We start from the raw sequence: 26,385 nt of genomic DNA on the forward strand, positions 1-26,385 counted from the left end.
TTTTTAACTGAGTATGTATTAAATTTTTTAATAATAATATAAGAACAAACAAGTAATTGTATATTATACTGTAGGGTGGAAATAATAATTAAGAAAATTCAAAAACAAAAACTTAAATTGCAACTCCACAACTATAGGGGTATTATTGTCCACTCAAAAGTAGGAGGGTATCCCTATATTTATTATCTGATACGTGTTCTATTTCTCCTAGATTATTCTGAAACCCTTAATTCTCGCGGCTGAACAATTAAAATTTTGGACCAATCGTATTCGGCCACGTCATTTTTGTGAAACCTTTAAGATCAGCTGAGCAATTACCACGAGGAAATCACGTCGTCTCACATGCCAAAATATTGAGTGTGTTCTATTTCAGTCATTAAATTATTTAGTTTAATTTATTTTAATTATTAAATTAAAAAAATTATAAATTTAATTATTAATATTATCATTTTATCGTAATTTAGTCATTATATATTAAAATATTAATGAGGGAGTTGATGTGTCAATTTTAAATTGGTTATAATTTTATATTAAATTCTTGATATTTATAAATTTTATCAATTAAATAATAATATTAATAAATTTAACTTTTATATTTATAAATCATATCAATTCAACTATCTCAAGTATAAGTTTTAACCCTTTGTATTTATCAAGTACAACAATGTTTTTCTAATCGTAAGAATTCAAAAAATTTAAAAACATAAAAAACAAAAAAAAAACTACTAGAATATTTTAAAACCCTCAAAATAATTTAAAATTTTAAAAGTAAAAAAAATATATATTTTTTAAACTTCAAAATAATTGTTTTGGTACTTTTAAAATTTTCTATTTCAAGTTTTCTACAATTGTATAAAAGTGATCAAATTGTCAACGTTATTTACTTTTTTGGTAATTGATGCTTATGTAACAAATTGAAGTGGGTGATGTAATTTGTGAAATAGACAAGGACAAAACCGGCATAACAGGTAATGCCACTAGATTTTGCTTAGCTCAGGCCTTCTTTAGTACAATTATCTGTATAATTACACCTCTAGGTTGATCCACATGCAAATATAAAGATCAACTTTGGATCGAATAATAAATTTTAAGTTATTTGAGTTGATAACTCTATTTTATAATTCAAATTTTATTTTAAAATATTAGTCAAGTTGAGTATATAAATTCGAGCCCAAGATGTTCGAGTCCACATGCAAATATAAAGATCAACTTTGGATCGAATCATAAATTTTAAGTTATTTGAGTTGATAACTCTTATTTTATAATTCAAATTTTATTTTAAAATATTAGTCAAGTTGAGTGTATAAATTCGAGTCCAATATGTTCGAGTTTTAATTTAAGTTTATGGTAAATTACACGTTTAGTATATAAAATATCGGTTTTTATCCGTTTTAATACATGAACTTTCAATTTTTCCAAAATCATGTTTAACGTTTTTTTATTTTATTTTAGTACCCGTCGTTAAAAACTTAACACGTTTAATACTAAAACTATCATTTTTAGTATGTTTTAAAACTTTCATTTTTTAAAACTTAAGTATTGTTTAGGTACACTAAACGTGTTATGGTACCTAAACTTTTAATTTTTTCAACACTTCAGGTTTAGTACTAAAAATGAAACAAAAACTATATTTTAGGTATGGTTCTTAAAAAATTGAAAGTTTATATACTAAAACGGATCAAAACTGATAGTTTATGTACTAAATGTGTAGTTTATCCTTAAGTTTAATTGTAAATATTTATAATATTATAGTATTAGTTAATTCCAATTTAAACAATTTTCTTTAACCAGATACAAGACATATATATTTATTTATCTTTTTCATATGCAGTATATATATCATATGGGATTCGATTCAAACTTAAAAATCGATCCCCTAACTACTAAAAATTTTGAGTTATTCAAGTTTTATTTTATAACTCGACTCAAATTTAAAATTTATCGAGTATAGTTTAGTTTATAAATTACAACTCGAATGTAATTGAAGTCAAATTTTGCTCACCCACATTGATAGATCTAAAAATATTTTTAGGGGACACACACATGTTAACACCATAAAATTTTAAATGGTGTAGGCAAAAAATAAAATTTTTAAGATGAATACCATCAGTAAAATTAATAATTAATTGAAGAAAACTCAAATTTCAATTCTCACCCTCATCAAAATGTGGCTCTGCCTAGGCACATTCTTTCAATTTTCAAATAAGTGTTGTTTAATTTTTCTGATAGTCCACATTAATTATAAAATAATATTTGTTCAGAATTTTATTTTTTTATCATTAACAATATACATACATTTTACAAACATAACAGATTGAACTCGGAATCTTTAAAGAAAATAATACTCCCTTTTATCTTTTATCATTATATGTATAATTATAATAATTAAAAAGTTGATACATCATTTAATTCATTATTAATTTAATTAACAATGATTAAATTGAACTTAGAGTATAAAGTTAAGGGGTACTACCCGTTTAATTTTTATAGGATGTAATATAGGATAAGGAAAAAGTACCATACAAGTTCATGTATTATACCCATAGTTAGGATTCATCCTTAATTTCAAAACCAAAACTGAAGGACTATTTTGTAGACATTGCTCATTAGAAAGCCAAAGGCTAAAAATTGTTTTAGTGACTTAAAAATATAATTTTGAAAGACTTAAGTGGTCAAATACCATTTAACCCAATTATATTAGTCTTGACAACCGAATGATTCAATCAAAAAAAGCGGGAGAAATTTAAAATTTGAAATTCAAATTTATTTGAATTTTATGTTATGTAGTTACTTATAATCGCACAAGAAAATTTAGTTTAGCTCATATTCTTCTTCTTCTTCATTTCTTAATTACCTCGTTGATATTTTATTTTCTTTCAATAGATCACAAATTCCCAGTAAAATATTTTCTCACTCTTCATTTCAATCTCTCTCAAGGTACGCCGGAAATTGTTCTTTTAAATTTCTTTTATTATTTTTGAAAGATTTATTATATATAATCGTCGCATGTTTATCTTTCTATCTTTTCGTTTGTTTAATTATTGTTCCGTTTTTGGCAGATCGAATCTTGAAATATAATTTTGATCTCTAACAGATCGAAAACATTAGTTGTTTTTATTTTTAGAAAAACCGAAGAAAATGGGTCAAATTCAGTACTCCGAGAAATACTTTGATGATACTTATGAATACAGGTGGTGGATTTCATTTTCCCTGTTTCCAAACTTTCTGTTATGGATTTCATTGTTTGAAAAATTAATTTCGATTTTATTCTTTTTTTATTTTCTTTTGTGGGTGATCGTACAGGCATGTCGTTCTTCCTCCTGAAGTAGCCAAACTTCTCCCCAAGAATCGCCTCCTTTCTGAAGTATGTTTACTGTTTCTTATGGTTTTACTGGAATGCGCATTTTTTATTCGTTTCCCTTTTGATTAGTTTCACAAATTGAATCCGGTACTTGTTTAATTTAATAATTCATATGAATTATGAAATAAAAATGACAAATTATTGATAACCATAATGATAAGATCTGATTTGGTTGCTTGTCAATGATGAAAAATGAAATGAAATTAACCAGCTTTCCATACAGCAAAAATAATTCATTTTACAAATGCGGGTATGCTTCGCAGAAGGAAATCATGATTAGTTAAACTTATATGTTATGATCTTCAGATTTCTTGATTTTGTGATGCTTGTCAAATAGTTTGCAGTATATTTATAGCACTTGGCTTAGTTTTGAAATATAATTTGAATAAATGAAGCATTAAGTGGATTTGATGATATAAGATAACGTTATTCTTTTTGAAAGATTCAGTTCAAACAGTTATGAGATATAGGGTGTGTGTTGTTAATAAAAAATATGATTTGAATGAGTTAACTAAGTTGTTAAATGTAATGTGTTCTTTAATTTAAAACATTAGATGTTCGTAGTACTTGACCCAAGGATCAGGGTTTAAAATTTGATATTGTCATTCGTTTCTCTCATATTGTAGAATGTATAATATATATATATATATATATATACACACACACACACACTACCTTATGGTTTGTGGGTTTTTTTTCACACTTTTTCTATTGGTTTGAAGCAACTTGTATTGGTTCTGTTACCTCCATTAGATTTTGCCTCATTCTGCCATGCTTTTTTGTAGAATGAATGGCGTGCAATTGGAGTACAGCAGAGTCGTGGCTGGGTCCATTATGCTGTTCATCGTCCTGAACCACACATTATGCTTTTCAGGAGGCCTCTTAACTATCAACAGCAGCAGGAGAATCTGGCTCAGCAAACTATGCTTGCCAAGTAATTACAGAAGCTTTCCAGTATTCAAAAAATGGGATGAAAGTCTAAAAAACAGTTTGGGTGTTGTGGAATTCATGGATTGTTTTTCTATTGTAGTTCTCCGTTGTGGAGAATTCCGTGTTTAGGTTTTGCTTCTTACTTTCTTGATGATGTAATCTCATTGGTACTAGCATCTTTAGATATCAAATTAAGATGCTTTAGATGGCATGGATGAAAATTATTCTAGAATTTTGATTGATTTCTTTAATTCCATCTCAAAGTGCACTCGTGTTCTTTTCTTTTTCTTTTTTAGGCCACCAATGACCCATTTCCCCCCCCCCCATTATCTCCATAATCTGCTGCTGTATTATTAACTCAGCTTTCAACTTATCCTCACCCAATCCCATCCCATCATCTTCTCCTTCCACACCTCATTTTCAGTCAAAACCCTCGAAAACTCGGTCACTAAGGGAAATTCGCCAAATTCTCAACCCCATCTCCCTTTTACTCCCCATCTCATTATTTTTCTTCCTGGGTATTGTTTTCTTGCCCCAAAATCTTTTGAAAAGCTAATCTTCGGTCGTGATCGGTTCTTATCAGGAACTGTGCCTTGCATGCTTGTGGTACTTATCTCGCAGTCTACGAATCTCGTCGTTGATTCGGGAAGGGTTGAACTAATTGAGTCGTTATGATGCGGTTGATTGTTGGGGTCAGTACTAATTGTGGTTGCGATCGCAATTGCGGAAGTTGTAGATATTATTTTATAAAAGTAATTATATTTTAATATTAGAATACGATATATGAGATCACAATAAATTTTTTTAAAAAGAGAGTACGATGCATCCTGTTACATTACGTTGTGACAATTCATTATTTAATACTATACTTGAGGAACCCACGGTTTGGGGTGGCGGATAAATGGTTCAATTCAGCGTTAGATGATGTTGATCGTGATGGATTCACCTCCTTTATTGTGTTACTGTGGAACATTTGAAACAAGAGGAATTACCTTGTGCACAAAGGAAGATTCAACCTGCCACATTGGTGGTGGAGAATGCCAAGGTACTGCAATAGGCATTTTCCACAGCTACCGCAAGTAATGTCCCTTCCAGTGGCGGATGTAATTTATTCTTAGAGTGGTCACGTGTTTATCATTAAATCTTAATTTTTCTTAATTAATTAATTAATTTTATTTATTTATTTATTTATTTATTTTACTGATTATACAGACCATAAAGTTTTATTTGTGTCTCCTAATATAAAAATTTTTATATTAGTATATGTTTTAGCTATTTTGTTTTTGTTTTCAAATGATAATTTGTGTTCGTCCTTAAAATTTTATTAGTTCATCTCCTCCTAAAATTTTAAAAGTTTATCCCCAAACATAAGATATTCATTCCGAAGGTAGCTTCAAGATCAATGTTGGCAATCCTTTTACCAAGGAGAACCGATCTGTTGCCATTGGTGTAGTAGCAAGGGACCATATCAGTAAAGTGGTTACCAGACATGCATGGAGTTTAGATGCTAGCCACGATCCAGAATTGGTGGAGGTATCCATTGAAGGGGACGCTGCTAGACATCTTGATTTGTGTTAAGTTTTTCAGATGTGAGGCTCAAAATTTGGTCTAATGGGCAGTTAATTTTATTTCTTCTATTTTGTTTATGAGTATATTGATTATATTTCCAATATTGTATTGAATGATGTCATTTACGATTAATTTATAAAAGTGCTTACTCTTAAAAAATATATTTGATTAATATAAGAGGACACTAAGTTAACTACTCTTTAGAATTGATCTTTCATAAATAAAGACTAGAGTTGTAAATGAATTGAGCTCGAGTCGATTCGAAAATTTTAAAGTTGAGCTCGATTTGACTCGTAGGCTCGCGAGTTTAAAATTCTCAAGTTTGATTTAAACTCAAATAAAAATTGAAGCTCGACATGACCCGAAAGATCACGAGCTTAAATTTGTCAAGCTCGACTTAAACTCAAAATAAAAAATTAAAACTGGACTTGAGCTAGAATTTTTTGAAACATTCTTAGACTTTTAGCTCAATTAAGCTCAAATCGAAACTCGATTTAAACTCACATAAATTAACAAAATTTTAACTAAACTAAACTCAGAAAACTGGTTATTTGTCTCTATAGTTTATAGTCCTGATAAAGACAAATAAAGAGAGCATGGGGACTTCTATTGGGATTTTATAGTATGTAACCAACCTTCCTATGATGGGTAGGGCTACATAATAGGTAGTTAGGATTAGAGCCTCTGATGTGACAGCTGTAATACAAGGAGTCGTATGATCTTTATTGTGATTCTCTAAGCATGTGAGCATCTTGGCGGGGTGAACCCTTCATTATAGTTATTGGCTTCACTAGATAGTACAAGTGAGGTATTTATAAGTAAAAAGTCGATTATTTCGAATTAATCATTCATTTCTTTGAAAATAAATATTTTATATTTACTTAAATAAAAAGCTAAATATGACATGCATTCCTGTTAACCAATAACATGTCAAATATAAACTCATTTTAGTAACTATGATTCAAAGTTCCCGTGCTTGAAATGTCTCTATCACACCACCAAGATGACTAAACTTTCTAAAGCAAAGGGTGTGAATCAGTATATATATTAGACTGTATTAGGGGAAAGGAAAGGAAAGGAAAGGTGGCTTCCACAATACCCCAAACGCCAAACCCACCAACCATATATTAGGGGAATGCTTTTGAGTGAAGTTCAAAGAGATGAAAGTAGCTACCAATATTGGACTATATTCATCTACATTATCAAAATCATAAATGACATCACCCTTATATGGTGGGACATTATTCAATTCTCGAGGTTTCATTAGTATAATTCCAAAATATATATTAAGATTTGAACCACATATGTGTTGGATAAGATCATGTATGAAAATAAAATTTTATGTTAAAACGATAAATTTATAAAATTTTAGAACAACTTAAATTATAAAAGGTATTATCAACATAAAGTACACAAAAAAATTAAAATAAAATTTTTTTTAAGAGAAACAACTGTCCTCGTCCACTCTTCTCTAACCATCTCTAGACAAGATGACTTTAATTTGGAGATGATCCATGATATGGGGTAGTCATAAATGTGGCAGTTCAGATAATGTTTATGTTGTTATGAGTTCCAATGGCGCAGGCAGATGGTTCACTGACAACCAATCAAAATAATAAAAAAATAAAAACAACAAGAATAGGGGGGAAGACAGCCAACCAAACCCACCGGGCAGCTCGGTTTTGTTCTGTCACTGACAGCCAAGAAACATACAAAACAAAAGCAGTTACTTATAATAATCTGCTATGTGGTGTTGTGAGCAGCACTTGTCGCAGCTCATCTCAAACCATATCCAATACTGCCCAAGACACAATCCTCACACCAATTTTATCTTGGGTAAACTGCGTGTTTAGTCGCTAACTATTCTCGTGGTTCATTTTTGGTCATTTAATTATTTTATTTTAAAATTATACTTAAATTTATATTTTTATTCCGTTTTAATCACCAACCTTTACCAAATTAATGATAATGCTGAAGTGACATCATAATATAATTCCACGTTAGCAGTTATGTTTATTTTTTTGGGTAAACTACATTTTTCGTCACCGAACTATCACTTTGGTTTTGTTTTGATCACCCCAACTATTTTTTTTTCAAAATTATCAGCAATATTACGTTTTAGTTTTATTTTGGTCATCCACCATTAAAAAAATTAATAATGATGTGAATATATCACCATCAAGTAATACCACGTCATCATTCAAAATAAAAAAAATATCACATTATCAGTTCTATTACTTTTTTAACGGTGGGTGACCAAAATGAAACCAAAACATAACATTATTGATGATTTTAAAAAATAGTTGAAAGACCAAAATAGAACAAAAGTGATATTTGTGTGACTAAATACATAGTTTATCCTTATTTTTTTTAATGATAGATGAACAAAACAGAACAAAATTTAAATATGATTTTGAAGAAAAAAAATAGTTGAATAATCAAAATAAAATCGTGAGATTAGTTGAGTGACTAAATAAAAAATTTACCCATTTATCTATTAATCCAATCCAATCAAATTATAATATTTTTTAAAAAAATATATAAAAATCATAAATTTCAAATAAATCCGATCTATTTATTTTTTAATAAATATGAGATGAATACAAGGTAATATATGTTCAAAGACTTTTAACATTTTGATAATGAACGCTCATACCTTTGTATAAACATTGTTTGAACCTAAGACATCAAGATATAACAATTATTCCCTTAATCACTTAAGTCGTTTGATTTGTAAATCCCGGTTAAATTTTAAATAAGAGATTTGAGTAAATCCAATATAGTTTAAGAAAACGAATCGTTTTTCATAATTATTAGAGGTTTTTTTTTAAAGGATTCCCTTTCCAATGATTAAACGTAGCTAGCAAAGATTAATTATCAATTAATTGGTCGTAATTTCAAAATGGATGAAACAAGTAATTGATGCATGAATTGTTGACAAAGAATGCTTCGTTGGCAACAATGGATTTAGCTATCAAATGAAATTGTGAATAAATTAAGTATGGTTTAATCATTGTGGATCTCAGCATCTTTTTAAACAATTAGCCGACTACCACACTCAACCTTACTTTTTCAGTTTCTTACTTTTTAACTATTAATTTGGGACTGTTAATTTATTATATGAATTAAAATTAATAAAATTACCCTGCTTGATGCAAAAAATTATAATAACCCTGAAAAAAAAACTAAGTATTAAAGTAATTTGCTTTTATGCCTCTTTCATAATTTTTTTTTTTGAAAAAAAAATATAGTAATTTGCTTTAGGAAGACATGGAGTGAATGCGTTACCATCGCATGCTTTTAACGAGCAACACCCCCTTTGCTTTTAGATCTCTCCCTCTCTAGCATCATATATATATTTTTTTATTAATACTATGATTATAAAATAATATTTATTCGAAATTTTCTTAATCAATTAATAACGCGTACATACTGTAATAGCATCTATTCGAACTCAGGATTTCTAACAATAATATTATCTTTTATCAGTGAAATCACTTGATGTATTCGTTAATATCACAATCTTATGATAGAAGTGTACGAATTGCATGTATTAAAATTCATTAAATGAAATTTTTAAAAAATAATTTAGGGTAAAGTACATAAATGGTGCCTCAATTATAGGGTATTGTTTTACTAAGTCCATCGACTATTAAAACTTATAAAATGGTCATTTGACTATAGAACATTGCTTTGTTGAGTCCACTAACTATTAAAAGTTACAAAACAGTCATCAGACTATTCATATGTTTCAAACTTGTGCTTTTTCATTAAAAAAATTAACGGATGTCTGAGTTGAACGATAACCTGCTAACTGAAATATGATAAAATCTAATCGCAAAACCTCAAATGGCTACACAACTCAAACAGTTATAGGATCAAATTTTATCATATCACCGTTAGTAGGTTAACATCCAGCTTAAACAACCATTAATTTTTTAATAGAAAATAACGAGTTTAAGACATATGAATAGTTAGATTACCATTTTACAATTTTTTTATAGTCGATGGACTCAACAAGATAATACTCTATAGTCAGGAGACTATATTATAACTTTTAATAGTTGAGAGACTCAATAAAGAAATGTCCTATAATCGATGGACCATGTATGTACTTTACCCAATAGTTTAATTGAGTACTTCATTTTAGGGGGGGGGGGGAAATAGAACTCGTAGTTTCAGGTAATCTATTGGGCATAAACGGTTTGTATTTTTCTTTGTTATAGCAGATGGGTGGGTTGACCCCCTCACTAACATAATCTCAAATATACATTTACTTTAATTAATGCTTCATTTAGTTATGCTCCTAAATGTTTGTCGCCGTTTTAAAGCAAAATATTCGCAATTCAACTCTCAACCCTATAATTCTTGTAATTACTGATATTTATCTGTTCAAAACTTGTTTAAGCAATTGATAACGTACGCATATTCTACAAACACAATTGCTCGAATCTAAAACCTCTAAAAAGAATAACATTCTCTTTTTACCACCGAAGTCACTTGATGATTTTAATTTATATAATTTCGCTTTAATTAATCAAAATTGATTAACTGATAGAGTTTGAATGTGTTACTTGTAATGCCTACACCTAGACTAGAATTTCAAAGCTTAAGACATTCCCTTATTTTAAGATATGAATTTACCTTCATTCACTCGAAAAATTCTACATGAACGCCACGTATTGATATGTATGCCTAGTTTTTTTCTTTATGCAAAATTAATTTCATAGGATAAATGTTATAAATGATCACTAAACTATGTCAAAATGATTTTTTGGACACTCAACTTTGAAAAATTATTCTTTATGCAACATTAATTTCATAGGATAAATTTCACAAATGCTCACTAAATCATGTCAAAATGATCATTTGGACACTAAACTTTCAAAAATTATATGGTGAACATTAAACCTTAGATTTTATTACAAAATGAGCACCACACCATTAATTTTCATTAAAAGGGATGGCATAACATGTTAAATTAATGAGGAACATCTTATTTGATTCATCAATTATAATTAAAATTTCATTATGGTATTTTTTTCTCAATATTTCTAAGTATAATTTCAAAGAAATAAAAAATATTTTTTAAAAATATATAAAAATTCATAATTTATTTTTAAATTATAATTTCTTAAACCTCAAGCAAATCCATTTCCAACTATACCCTGGAACTTAATACTATTTGGCAAGGTTTTCTAAAGAAAATCCATTTCCAACCATACCCTGGAACTTAATTAGTGGAATTGACTCCAAGGCAAGCATTCCACATATTATTATAAAGCTGAAAGTCTGAAACCAGCCTTCTTAAACCTCAAGTCTCCAATGAGTATGGCTTTAGCATGATGGACCGAGGGGCGGGTGGGGTAGTCGCCTTTATAAAATTTAAAATTATCATATATCTTATTTTTTTTATTAAAAATCTGTTTTTACCTTTATGAAATTTTATGTTCATCTACCCTAGAAATTTTAAAAATCCACTCATTTAATATAAAATTTTACGTACGTCCATGGGTTTTAGGGTTTTTTCAGAAGAACCCAAACTACAGCATTGTAGCTGATCATTTTTATTCATTGAAACCTCTAAACAAAAATTCACATCTTTTTCCTGTAGCCAAACCGATGGTACAAACTCAAATCAATCCCTTATACGCAACAAACATCTCGTCATATTCATAAAACAGCAAAGAGGAAAGACCCTACGACTGAGTGAATCTCAGACTTTTAATAGTTTAGACTGTGAAATAACACTTAAACATTTTCTTTTCCCTCCCCCTATTTTATACGAATCAAACAAAAAAAACTCTCGTCAGATGTATGTGTATAAAAGATTAAAGGAAGACATATGGGTTACGTTAGATTTCTGGAGTTTAAGGTATTTTCCGAATGAAGAAATATCAAATCATTTTGAGGTTCAAAAGAGTGATTTGAAAATTTTAATTTTAGGGTTCTATGGTCATTGACAACAACGATCGATGATGAGCGGAGGTTGATAATTAACAAGAAACTTTGGACAGATTCAAGGATTAAAGGTCAAATTAAAAAATAACGCCTTTTACTAATGTGTTACATCGTTAAATTAACGATATTTAACATCACCATGATCAAAATGTACAAATTAATAACATAAGTGACCAAAATGGTACCTTTTTAAATTGACTAACAAAAAAACTGAACAATTATAAAATGAAAGTGACCATTTTGATAACTTATCCTAAAAATTGAGTCACTATGCTCTCAACTTTCCTATAAAAATTAAATGTTATAATTGGAGTGCTCCAATTACACTCAACCAAGTGAACTCACTAATTATAATTATTATTTAAATATATTCTATATGTATAATTACAAACAATCACACCCAAATCCATTTACTAGATAACTTTCCAAGTACACCTTTAAAATACCATATTTAACATTGTCAATTTTAAAACCTCCACTCTTTCCCTTAAAACTTTACTTAAATTTGTAAATTGATAAAATTGTATTTTTGGATCTTTTAAATAAAATTCTTGGTTTAAATATTTGTTATATTATCATTATTTTACTGAAGAATTATAATGAAATTAACTTAAAATCTCAACAATTTAACTTTCTATAACGTATCAAGTGAGTTCAGTGGTTTAAAAAAAGTAATAATCTTCCTAGAAGTATTGAATTCGAGCCGTTATGTCTAAAAAATATGTGTGTATTATCAAAAATTAAGAAAAATTATGAATAAATATTACCTTATAATTATCTAAACTATTAAAAAAAATTTACCATGGGCTTTGTTTCTAGTAATAGTAACACCTAGGAAAGTTGGAAAGCAAAAAGGAAGAAGATGGTGGGCATATATACAAGGTACAAAATATTCAGTAATATAATAATATAGAGCCTTATCCTTCACTATATAAGGACTCCCCTTACTTTCTCCATCTTTGCTTCCTTCTTCTCTTACTCATCTCCTTTGTTTGGTCACTTGCTCACATTTTACTTCATTTTTATACTCTTCTTGGCTTTGGTGGATACGGAAGTTCATCGACAGGAATTTGTGGGATCTTTTGATCATCGTCAAGCTTTGATCATGAAAGGAAAACGTACGAAGCGCCAAAGGCAAACGTCCAGCTCCTCGAGCGCTTCTGTTGGCGGCGCTGGAGGTGGAGGAGGAGTTGGGGAGGAGTATAACTCGATTTCCTCTACCACCACGTGCGGTGAGATTTATGAGAGTACCGAGGAAGAAGAAGATATGGCGAATTGTTTAATCATGTTGGCGCAAAGTGATGGTCCCAAGAGGAGAATTGATGAAGGAAAATCAAGGTTCGAAAAATGGATAATCGGAAGTTGTCTGAGATTACTACTACTACTATGACGACGATAAACAAGGGTGGGTTTTTCAATTACGAGTGTAAAACTTGCAACCGATCCTTCCCTTCGTTCCAGGCACTGGGAGGGCATAGGGCAAGCCACAAGAAGCCCAAGGGCGGCGCTTCCACCGTCGGAGAAGATCATCATCATGTCGTTCTAATTCAAGAACCGATCTTGAAAAGTCCAGTTCTTGCTTGTCACGGTAACAAAAATAACAAGATTCACGAGTGTTCAATCTGTGGATCGGAATTCTCGTCGGGACAAGCCCTTGGCGGTCACATGAGACGCCACAGGACGGCGGCGGCTGCCACCAGCAACGGCGACGAAATTAAACCCGGAAATATTCTATCTTTGGATCTTAATCTGCCTGCACCAGAAGATGATTTAAGGGAATCGAAGCTTCAATTCGGAGCACCACAACAAGCTCTTGTTTTCACCACACCAGCTTTGGTAGATTGCCATTACTGAAACCAAAAAACAATAACAGAAAGCAGATGGGCCGATCCATGTGAATCATGATTAGTATATGGTTTCAATTCCATATTATTTACAGTTATCATTATTCTTTGGATTCTTTTTTTGCCCTTCTTGTTGGAGTTGTTAAATTTGATGATCTACTTGTTGAAGTTGAATCCTTTGAGTAAGTGGTATGTGTTCATGGTTGCCTTTCATTTACGAAAAGTGAGTGATGGGGCATCTTTTATTTCATTTAAAAAATTGTTTTTTTAGGAACCAACGTACTTACGTGATTAAAGAATATATTTAAACGTTTATCGTCAAATATGATTGAAAATATTTAAAATATATATTATCTTGTAATAACTCTAAACTAATAAAAATATTTCTTTTACTTTTAAAATATATTTTTTAAATTTGAATAGGAATATATCAAAATTACTATAAGATCCGATGTTAAGTGATTATGAAAGGCTTGGGAGCATCAACGCCGCTGAGAATAAATGGATAGCAAAGGTGAGTTGGAAACTGTCCAACCCATCTGTATCTCTACGTTTCTTAAATTCTATTTGGATATAAAATACAATATAATTTTTAAAGGTGTATATTTTGGGTCAGCTTTAAGCCTGCTATTGGTTGCACCTAATTAACCAACTACACCATCCCTTACTTTGTAAGTCACTTAAATTCAATGCCAAAATACCACTTAACACTAACTAATACTTGCCATTATTATCCATCCACGCCCATGATTTAAAATTTTTAAATTTTCATATATTTTATTATTTTTATTGATAATCTACTTTAAAATTTTATAAATTCATTCTCTAACATAAAATTTTAGGTTTGTCCCCTATTGATCCACCTCTAATTTTATTATTAGATAAATTCTAAGAATTTACCTGTAAGTACACCCAGTCGTAATTATTTTAAACTCAAAATTTATAAGAAAAACAACACTTTCTTTAATCAATGAAGTTACTTGACGAGTTTATTTAGAAATTAAAAGGAAAGGAGGATTAGGGTTGATATAGGTGAAAATTTGTTTGGCATGGGGATGGTGGGGGAATGGAGTTTGTTAAGTGCACGTTGGGTGAATATTAGTAAAGCCAAAGCCAAAGCATGTGGGCAGGCACTTGCGTGAGATGTCCGAATACAAATAAAGATGATCATTGACATTTGCACATGTACTTGCCTTGTCTTCTAACCTCCCAATATTCTCATCTTATTTTTCTATATACGACGTGCTTATGACACTCTTTTTAATCTCTCTCTCTTTACTTAACTAAATATCCATTCCATAATTGTCTACCAAGTCTCAAATAAGTACATCAAAAATATATTTTGGGAGACACTTAAATTATAGATTTTGATAGTGCTAAACCAAAATATCTCATTTTTAAGGGGAATGATGAACAGTTTTATCGTTATTGACTTTAAAATCTAGGATAACGTACAAGTTTAGTACCTTAACCACAATTTTTGTTCCGTTTTAGTCACCCAACTATTTTTTGTTTCAGTATCATACATAGTGTTACGTTTTGGTTTTATTTTAGATACCGGCCGTTAAAAAAATTAACGGTGATACTAACGTGTCACCATAAGATACTGTCACATCATCATTGATTTTTTAAATGTCACATCAATAATTATGTTACTTTTTAATGGTGAGTGACCAAAATAAAACTAAAACATAACGTTAGGTATGATTTTAAAATAAAAAATAAATGAGTGATCAAAACATAACAAAAATAATAGTTGGGATATTAAACATGTACAGAATAAAATGAAACTAAAACATAACATTATGTATGATTTAATTTTTAATATAACTTTTTAACTTCGTATCTACTAATAAAATTCATACATCCATCCTTGATTTCCCACATCTTATTCTCTGGAGTTATATATCTATTACATGTAAACTAATGAATCTTATCCAAAATATATTCAACCAAGTGCTCATGTACATAATGTTATTAGGGTGTACATCTTCATATATCAGATATTATCCAATCTGAAACTTTGGATATTTGAAAATTAGGATCATTCAAATTGTGATTTCTATCCGATACAAAAAAAATCAAATATATGATTTTTTTATATTTAAATTTCATAGATATCTCAATATCCATATCAAAATATAAAACTTAATTTTTTAAAAAAAAATCATATTTAAATTTTATATTTGTGACATTATGCGTTATCTTTTTATACCTATATTATATTCTATGTACACAATACATTTAACTATTCACACACAATAAATAATTAAACATCGTATTTTTTTTATCGGGCTAGAGTCTTTCTAGACTCTAAAGGTCCAATTTTTATCGAATCTTCGAATAATTCAAAATTAGAATTTAAGTGATTCGTATTCGATCTGATTATCCAATTTCTCCCAAATATTTAATCTAAATCAACTAAAAAAAACGTATCAAATATTTGAATTTTCATATCTAATAAACGAATCGATGATATCAAATTTTTTTCACACTCCTAAATATCATGTTATCAAAACTAAATAACTAGTAAACCAAATCTTGAATGGAACTTGAAACAACGTGTACACAATATCTGGTAAGTGGAGATGCATGAATTCAAAATGGAGATGGTTGGCAACATCATCTCAAATTTGTAATTACTAAAACTTGGTAATCTTCATTGATTATAAGATAATCTCACTTTTACCATCACAATCATACCGATACGAAGGAACTAATTTTGGATTTTAACTTGTACTGTGACACGTGGACCTTCGTTATACAATGTCCAAGTGGCGTGGCCTCCAACTTCACAGCCGAAGTCACCAAAAGAGGAAGACTTCAAGGTGTTGGGTAATAAGCGGATAATGTATATGTGGATAAATTACACGTTTAATACTTTAATTATCACTTTTCTTCCATTTTAGTCACGCAACTAATCATACCTAAATCATACCAATGCAAAGAAACTAAAGGAACTAGTTTTGGATATTTGGTAATCAGCGAATAGTATATATTTGGGTTAAGTACAAGTTTAATACCCTAACTATCACTTTTGTTCCATTTTAGTCACTCGACTACTTTTTGTTTCAAGATCATTCCTAACATTAGATTTTGATCATCCGCTGTAAAAATTAGTGGAATACTACTAACATGTCATTTATTAAAAAGAAATTTCAATGATGATGAAACATTATCTTATGATAATACGTCAGCATCATCGTCGATTTTTTTAACAATGAGCGACAAAAACGTAACGTTATACGGTTTTGAAATAAAAAGTAGTTGGGTAACCAAAACGGAACAAAAATGATAGTTGGGGGTACTAAACGTGTAGTTTACCCTATATATTTTTTTAACCAAAACTAATAAACCATTAATAACTAAAGCTTGGGGTGTGGTTTTGGTATTTACCGGCTTTTCTCCCATTATTAACAATTCTGAACAAACCTTCTTGTATATATGTCTTTCTAATCACTCAAACTACCGTAAACTTGGGTTTAAGTCCAAAATACTAAAAACCAAATCCATTACCCATGTTTAGCTCATTTCACCTAATAATGACAATGGGTTAGATTTAATTAGACATTTTTTGTTCTTTGTGAAATGTTGCCTGCCTAATGTGCCTCATAATGATTTAAATATGGTTTAGCTCAAAGGTGATGGATGGTAGTTGCCAAATGAAAAATATGTGTTGATATATGTATATGTGCGTGCGTGCACTTGACATACAAGTTAAATTTGTGATTTGTGGTTCCCCTTTTATTCATTTATTTCCATAGGTATAAATGAGTCATGACTTATAATGTCAATGACAAATCTAGAAATTAAAATATGGAGTTTAAAATTTTAATCTCTTCTTTTTAAAGGAATGAGTATACAAATTCTTTTACTTTTTCATTTCTCTTAACAACTAAATTAAGTTTAATAAATTTTTCCTAAAATAATAAATATGCAATTGCTGTTATGGGAGACTGCATGCATACGCCCATGCATAGTACGTCTTGACCTAAATGTTACTAATAAATGCAAAGATGGAAATGTCAAGATATGAGGCGCTGACAGTTTCCAAATGTTTAAATGGGACCGAATGAAGCAAAATATACGATAAAATGTTCGACACTGAAATTGAGTTGTGGTTTAGTGGCCATTATGGCTGTGTACTCAATAGATCTAAAGAATATAAAGAAATTACAAGCAAGAAGTTGCTGTGGTGTAGTGGTTATCACGTCAGTCTTACACACTGAAGGTCCCCAGTTCGATCCTGGGCAGCAACACTTGTAATTTTTTCCCTACTCTCTCCGGAGTACAGCTGAAACTTCTGAATCTCACCTCACCCTTACCCACTTGAACTAAGCACCAGCCGGTTTCCTTCTCCTATGTTTAATTAAAGCCTAATAGAACTCCACAATTACATCAAATTATAATTTTATTAAACTTACTCCAAGTGAAGGAGATAATATATTTTTAATGGGTAAACTATACAGATGTCGGATGTTAACCTCGATTATTTTGTTAACATGACACGTTAACTATTTTGTTACCACAGAGAAACTGTTAGAGCATCGTTTTCCTCTCCTTGGCCTTGTGAACAAAGCATGGTCTGCGCCACGGGGGGTTGATCAGGACGTGCAAAAGCTATTGTGGGTTCAAACTTCCCAATCCAGCAAAGCCACCAGCATTAATATGTTGAGCCGATGAGAAACTGGAAGTGATGGCATCCATTGGAGAATGGAGACTCGAGGAGCATGGTGCCAATGTCCATCTTCTTGTCCCATGGCATTAGCTTTTGGAGAAAACGGGTCTTCTCGCCGAGCTTACTGTATGGGATGATTGGAGCATTGGCATTGAAGCTTTTCATGAAAGAGTCGAGGGTTTGAGAGTTGTCGTTGTGGGAGTGGAAGTGGGCTAAGTCGAGACGAATGCGTTTGGGTTTGGGAGTTGATGAGGTGGTGCTGGTGGTGGAGGGGGCTGAGTTCATGGAGGTAAGCGGAGCAACATGGAGGTTGTTCATAGAGTAATGGGAGGAGAGGGTGGAGATAGGGATCGTTGATGATGATGCTGTCGAACTCGATGGCACGAGAAGTTAAAGGCGAAGGAAGGTTAAGAGCGAAATGGATTTGTAGTGGTGGAACATAACTCGTATATATTCATTTTCATGGTGGCGTTTGAGAAATTGTAGCATAAAAGAAGAGATTTTTAAATATGGAGTTAATTGTGTCATATGTCCCTAAATTATAACCTTTAATTTAAATTAGTCCTTAAACTTTTGAACATTTCAATTTTATCCCCAAGCTATGATTTATTTTAAATTAGTACTTAAACTTTTGAACATTCTAATTTCATCCCTAAACTATGAACCACTTTCTAAATTGATCTCCAAACTTCTGAATCTTCCAATTTTATCCCCAAACTTATATATTTAATTAGTTTCAACCATAATTTAACCTAAATTTTGGTTTTTTTAAAACATATTATAATACAACTTGGCCTAACGATTTTATTAACAAAGGAAATGATTAGTATATATGTATAATTTAAGATAAAATTGAAACATTCAAAAAGTTTGTTGACCAGTTTAGAATGAATGTCATAGATCGGGGATGAAATTGAAATGTTCAAAAAGTTTAACAACTAATTTAGAATGATAGTCATAGTTTAGGGATGAAATTGATACATTTAAAAATTTAGGAACCAATTTAAAATGAAGGTCATGCAGAACACGTGATACAATTAACTCAGAAATGTTAATAACCAATTTAAGGACATGCTTTAAGGACCTGTAATGGCATCCGCCAAAAGAAGTTAAAAAATGTACCAGAGAAACCTGGCTCTAAAATCCCTTTCTTTTTGCCCTCTTACCTACACCTTCTTGGTTCATATCAAAATGAGAATGCATTGCTTAACAGCAAAGGTTACACTGACCTATAATCCAAATTTATAGTAATCATATAACTATAAATGAAGTGAATCTAGTAGAATAATACAGTATAAAATAGTTCATTCCAAGTATCAGGCAACCCAGGTAGGCACCAATGGCTACAATCAGCTGACTTTGCCGGGTTAGACCTCTGAGAAGGGCTTATATCGCCGCTGTAAATTGAAGGGTGCCCGTCTTTCCTAAGCTCAGAGAGCATTGTTATGTCCAACAAATATACAGGAACGTGCATCTCCCTAATGACTTCATCCAACACTCTCGTCTGATCTGCATATGCTCCGGTGTATTTAGTTCCTTCCATAGGGGTCGTTTCTCCATAACAGTTTCTCGTGGTAATCACTGTTGCTCCGGCACTCCATTCACTTGGACTGTTAATGAAGTTAACCAAAAAAATCATTAGATGATCAAAACAGAACAATATGGTCATTTACGCATCATGCCTTATTTGTCAGGGACGTAGGCCCAGGGGCACGGTGTGGTCGCTGTTGAGAATTTGTCAGTCAATTTTAAGCATTAGAATAAAGGGTCATTGGCCACCGACACTAAAAGTTGTCTAAAAATGAAACTTTCGTCACTGTTTCACTGCATTGATGCATGGGGCAACGAAACTGATAAGGAACTTTCCTATACAGGAACGGTTAAGCTAAGATATCTACAATTTGCATGATTTCATTTACTATGGTGCCTATATAATTATAGCAGTTTCTGCAAATTTCCCTTGGCCTACCTTCTCTTATTTTGAATCCGACGCCATAGTCGAAATGATTATTTGAGAGAGAGAGAGAGAGAGAGAGAGAGGCTCACTCGTAGTGATCGGGGGAAATGGCCTGAAAAAAGACTCTGGTTCGAGATATGTCGACATTGGTGTCAACCCAATTGGGCCATGTTCTTAGCCCTTTCTCCATAGCAACCAAACGATCCATTTCCTGGTAATATTTTCCTCCTGATTGAATCATATCCCACCTGCCAGATTTACCCCAAAACCATTCAAATTAAACAAAAACAAAATCCCATTTGAAAACTTTTCACCAACACAAAAGAAATTGGTTAGCCTACCCTTGGAGAGACCCTTCATGAGTCCACCAATGGCCTGTATTAAACACCAGCACATCGGCCATTCGCCAGGCATTTCCGTTTCCAGCTATGTCGTCCAACTTTACGATTTTCTTCCCTTGCACCACATCAATGTCTACCAAATACGGAGCTCGAAAATATGACATGGTTATAATATATTCCTGCATTCATCAATTAAACAAAATTTACCTAGTAGGATAGAAGAATAGTACAAATATAAGTTGGGGTAAAAAGGCAGTAGCTAGTGGCTTTTAGTTGACATGATATTTTGCAAAATAATTCTGGGTTTGGGTCCCTCAGACAACTGCTGTAAGGACATGTGCTCGAAACGACTTTTTGGCCATGAAAAGCTTCAACGCTATTTGCAAAGGAAGCTTGGTTTCAGATATTTAAACAGACATTTTTCAAAAGAAATTTACGCCAGATATTTTAGATAGCTGCTCTATTTCAGATCTTTTTGGACAAATTTACAAATCTATGAATCAAAAACGAATTTCTTGATATCTGATTCGAAATGTTCACAAGCAACTTCAAAAAAATAAAGTCTAAGGTTTTCATGCACTTAAATTCATGTTTGACCCAAGCTTAATTTGAACTTTAATCGTGAACTTTAATCGAGTAAGTTTGAAAAAATTTCGAGTTCAAATTTTAATTTTTTATTTCCAATCAAACTTTAATAATTTTAAGCTGACTAATCTTCAAATTGAGTTAAACTCAATCTTAAATTTTTTTCAGTCAAGTCGATCTCAGTAATAATCAAGCTGGACTCAAGCTAGACTGGTTTCATTTACATCTACAATATGCAATGGTAATTGGAAAGGAGAAATAAAGAGAGCAATATGGATTTACGGTCCAATAGAATCGATGATTCGGATATATGCTTGGAAAGTTTGAATAAAGTTGAGCCAAAATAGGTTGCTTCCAGCCTGTAACCACTGCACAAACCTTTCTTCTTTTTCCTCTTTCATTTACTAAAACTAGAGTTTCAAGAGCTAAGGAAAAGGAATAAAGAATAAAGAAGGTTTGATAAGACTGACCAGGAACTTGAAAGTGGAAAGAGGCATTGCTCTGTTCATCTGAGTCTGGGTTTGTGGATCCCCAGCCAAAATCATACAAATCAAAGACTCCCATTGATTTCTTCCCAGTGAATCCCCAACGAACATCACATTCCCCCCCCCTCATCTTCGACAAAAAAGCAACCCCATCGAACCTGACATAAACTTACTAAAACAAAAATCATCACCCAAAAACAAATAAACCCCCAAAACCGGGCAACAAGGAAGTAGTGATTCTGGTACCTTGGAAGCTGACAATTGAGGGGCTTCCATCGATACTTAAGGTAATCAGAATCAGGTCTTCCAGATAGCTGACAGTTGAATTGGGGATCTATGGCTGGACAGCTTGAGTATTGATACAATGGGTAAGAATCATCACGGACCCAAGTCCCAGCAAACAATGCACAAGTAGTTTGGTTGGTTTGGAACATCGGTCTTCGATGCTGGGGGTGGCTACGGTGGTTCCTCAAGCTCATTATCAGAGCTGAGAAAGATGTTTGAGATTGAAACAAGGCTAGAAAAAGAAGGGTTAAAAATGGTTGGAAAGATGAAAGGAAGATGGGTTGTCATTTTGAAGAGCAATGAAGGTAAAAGCCAAAAATAAGAAAGTAGAGAAGAAAAAAAAAATAGTATAGATATATGAAAAGGGAAGTGATTGGTGAAGTTGTGCAGAAAAGAGTGGTGCTTTTTCGTTGTGTTGTGGTGGAGCTGATAGGCTTTCACAGTTTCACGTGAGCTTAAAATGGAGTGTCTGCCAACTTGCCGGTGGATTTGAATTTGCCTTCTTTAATTTTGACCCAAGTCTCCTTAACTTTACCTTGTCCCACATTTTCGTTTATGAATAGGGATGGAAATCTGTCGGGATTTAGCCAATCTGATTTGATCGATTTTTTTTCTTCTCTTTTACTCGAAATTTGATCCAACCTAAATATAAAATAATTTCATGTGACTTGAAATTTGATCAACTTTTAAGATAAAATTCGATTCCGATCTGATCTGATAAGAAATAATATAAAATTTTTAATTTTATTCAATAAAGTATGGACTTAATTGAAAATAAATAATATAAAGAATAATATTATTGTAATTATTTATAAAAATTTAAGATATAATTATATTATTTTATGGGTTGATCGGGTATTTTTCATCCTAAACTCGAACCCAACTAGACCCAAACTTACCCTCTAAAAATTTCGAATCGACCCGAGCCTGAATTTTTTTTGAAAAAAACTCGATCCAATCGAGTCGGATTGGATCAGAACTCGTCGAGTTCGAGTCATGTGTCCATCCCTATTTATGAATAATTCAATTAGTTTTAAAATGAAATTATATTTATATTGTTTTGTTTTATTTGAATATAAAATGTTTAAATGCATTATTGTATCGAGTTGTTGTTTAAACTATTTTTTTAATATTTTACTCCTTAAACATTAAATTGTTATTTTATTTATTTTAAAGTATTAATTTCGTTAAAAATACATAAATAAATTACATATTTAATCACTCAACTATTTATATAATTTCATTTTGGTCATCTAATTATTTATTTTTTTTCAAAATTAAAACATGATCGTGAGAACTGAAGCCGGTGCAGTTAACGTTGAATCTACATGAGAAATTTCTCATGTAGTTTTCAGATGCTAAAGACTGAAAAGGAATTTATTTTTTGAAAAAACTAAAATAATAACATTAATGGAGAAAATCTATAAGTTAATTGATGTGGCGAAAATAATTGACTTGTGAGAAATTTCACGGGTGTTATCGCGGTCGCGGACCGTTATTTAAAACCCTGAGTTTCATATAACTAGTTACTAATGTAGAAACTTTTTTGAGGGTAGACATACATACGTTAATAACATAAAATTTTGTATTAGGTGAACACAAATAAAATTTTAAGGTAGGAAAATTTGAATTTCAGGATGGACAAGTACCCATACCGAGTTAAGGGTAGACCCGTTATTGTATATAACCATGATGAGTTATCGTCCGCTAGTGAGGTGAGATTGTAATTTAGGGTTTAAAGTATAATTTAAGAAGTTGAAGTTTGAATCTAAATTTTAAGAGTATAATTTAAAATTATTAAATTTATTTTTCATTATAATCTTGTGTGATATTAAAACATAAATAAAACACGTCATATGAAAATGATAATAAAATGATCCGTATCATTTAGAGTGACAATAAATTATGTATAAAAATTAATTATTAAATTGAAAATTTTCAAAGTTTGATAAATAAAATAGGAATGACAAAATATTTTAGTAACTAAATTTGTAATTTACCGTATAATATAACTTTAAAATATTCGGTGCAAATAACACAAATGACATACCTAGTTCAATTGCTAAATGCTTGGACCTTAGCATGAGGTTTAGGATTCGACTCCTTTAAAACATTAGTAGGTGGAATTTTATTTTGTTTATAATTTAAAGAAATTTTCTATGATGTTCGTTGAACATGAATGAGCACCGTTAACGATAAACACTATTAAATTAATTTATAAAACGTCAAATTATAAAATATTAAACGCATAATTATAAATTAGTTAAAAATGTAAATGTAATTTGATTAAAATACAGTATTTAGAAAACATTAGTTTTTAGGATAAACTATACAATTAATCATTTAACTATTTACCCCTTTTACTTTATCTGTCAATTTTTTATTTATATCAATCGAGTCACTTAACTATTTAAATCTTGTCAATCAAGCCATACACCGTCAAATATTAACTGAGAAGATGACGTGACAACTAATAAAATTTGTATAATTATACATTTAGTCCTCATTACTTACACATTCTATTAAATTGATACTAACTTTTAATTAATTCAATAAATTTAATCCTCAATCAGATGATGACATGTGTCAATATGTGATTGAATGTTTTTTCTTAATATTTTTATTTAATTTAATAAATTTCCATTCAATCAAATGGTGTAATGTGTCACCAATTGAATGAATGTAAAATAAATTAAATCAATAATCACTGCTAGTGTGGTTTAAACCAAAGACGTGAGGAGAGGAAACAAACTCCCCAACCACTGGAATACATCATTCAAATGACAAGTTTATCAGTACATAATATATATAATTAATGGCAATAAAAAAGGGAAAATGACCTAATAAGAATTTCAGCATGGAATAATTGAATAATATAATAATATGATATATATATATATATATACATAAATATTATAACTTGTTAATATGTGAATGTATTTTTATCTATACTTTAAATCATTTTAATGAAAAAATAAAAATAAAAATAATTTTAATATGTTATAATTGCAATATAACGAATAGTTTCGCTGACTTAAAAATTTCCTGATAGTTGATGGCTTATCATAATAAGCATTTTAACTTATGTATTGACTTTTTTATATCCCGATTATAATAAGAATTCTATATTTTATTATTTATTCGTTATATATTTGAATAAAATTTTAGGGTAAACTTGATTTTATTGAATTAGTCTATTCTTAATATAGAGTTGTTAAATAAGATCAGAATCCAATCGACGTTATAACATTTTAAAATATAAGATATGATACATTTCAGTTCAACAAAATTAGAATAACGAAGACAATTTATTAATTTAAAATATGTAAAATGATACATTTCAATTATAACATATTAAATTCACTTTTATTTTAATTTTTGCATTATATGTGATTTAAAATATAAATAAAATATATTCATTTATTAATCAAATATAATATATATTTATATTTTCATACTATTCAATTATTTCATGTTTGAGTCATTATAAGGTCATTTATTACCATTTACTATATTATAAATTATATAGATTATGTTCTATATACTAAGCAAATTTTGTGGTTAAAGTGCTTAATTTTTTTGATTGTATCCCAGGTTCAAACCCCACCGACAATAGTTATTGATTTAATTTATTTTTCATTCATTCAATCGGTGATATATAGTATCATTTGATTGGATGAAAAATTTATTAAATAAAAATATTAAAAAAATTAAATCACACAGTGACACATGTCACAATCAGATTGATGATTAAATTTATTAAATTAAATAAAAGTTATGACCAAATTAATAGAATATGTAAGTAATAAGGACTAAATATATAATTATAAAAAATTTATTACCTGCCATGTCATCTCTTCCATTAATATTTAATGGCAGGTGGTTTGATTAACAAAATTTAAATAGTTAGGTGACTAGATCGACAAAATTAAAAAATCGGTGATTAAAGTAAAAGGAGTAAATAATTAAATGGTCAATAGTATAATTTACCCTAAAAACTAATGTTTTATAAATATTATATTTTAATTAAATTACATTTAGATTTTAACTAATTTATAATTATACGTCTAATATTTTATAATTAAATGTTTTATAAATTAATTTAATAATAATCATCATTAATCGTGTTCATATATAATCATCAAACATGACAACATCATCTTTAATTAAAATAGAAATACAATATAACATTAAATATAATTTAACTAAATAAATAAACCCGAATACGAGAATACACGTAAGAGATCGAATAAGTATTTGATATAGTAGAAAGACGAAGCTGTCCCAGGTCTCAATAATTCGCCAAAGAACAAGTAATCAAGTATCTGCAGAATCAATGGACTTATAAAAGCATCTTCAATATCACTAAAGTCTTTCAACTTTTTTCTT

At 30.3% G+C, this 26,385-nt stretch overlaps 1 protein-coding gene, 1 non-coding gene and 2 pseudogenes across 2 annotated transcripts; 3 read left to right on the forward strand and 1 right to left on the reverse strand.

Moving 5' to 3' along the window:
* Positions 1 to 2,846: 2,846 nt before the first annotated feature.
* On the forward strand, positions 2,847 to 4,456 carry LOC120116382 (cyclin-dependent kinases regulatory subunit 1-like). The gene is made up of 4 exons (XM_039136886.1): positions 2,847 to 2,937; positions 3,060 to 3,191; positions 3,304 to 3,364; positions 4,147 to 4,456. The coding sequence occupies exons 2-4, from the start codon at positions 3,139 to 3,141 to the stop codon at positions 4,297 to 4,299; spliced, it is 267 nt and encodes an 88-aa protein (XP_038992817.1). The 5' UTR covers positions 2,847 to 2,937; positions 3,060 to 3,138; the 3' UTR covers positions 4,300 to 4,456.
* Positions 4,457 to 5,227: 771 nt separating this feature from the next.
* LOC120116408 lies at positions 5,228 to 13,781 on the forward strand (annotated as a pseudogene).
* A 4,070-nt stretch (positions 13,782 to 17,851) lies between these two features.
* On the forward strand, positions 17,852 to 17,924 carry TRNAV-UAC. Its single transcript has one exon. It is a non-coding gene; the product is annotated as a tRNA-Val (tRNA).
* Positions 17,925 to 19,599: 1,675 nt separating this feature from the next.
* LOC120116381 lies at positions 19,600 to 22,277 on the reverse strand (annotated as a pseudogene).
* Positions 22,278 to 26,385: the final 4,108 nt, after the last annotated feature.

This window comes from Hibiscus syriacus, unplaced genomic scaffold (genome assembly GCF_006381635.1).
Source record: "Hibiscus syriacus cultivar Baekdansim isolate YM2019G1 unplaced genomic scaffold, ASM638163v2 tig00110294_pilon, whole genome shotgun sequence".
Taxonomy (NCBI): domain Eukaryota; kingdom Viridiplantae; phylum Streptophyta; class Magnoliopsida; order Malvales; family Malvaceae; genus Hibiscus; species Hibiscus syriacus.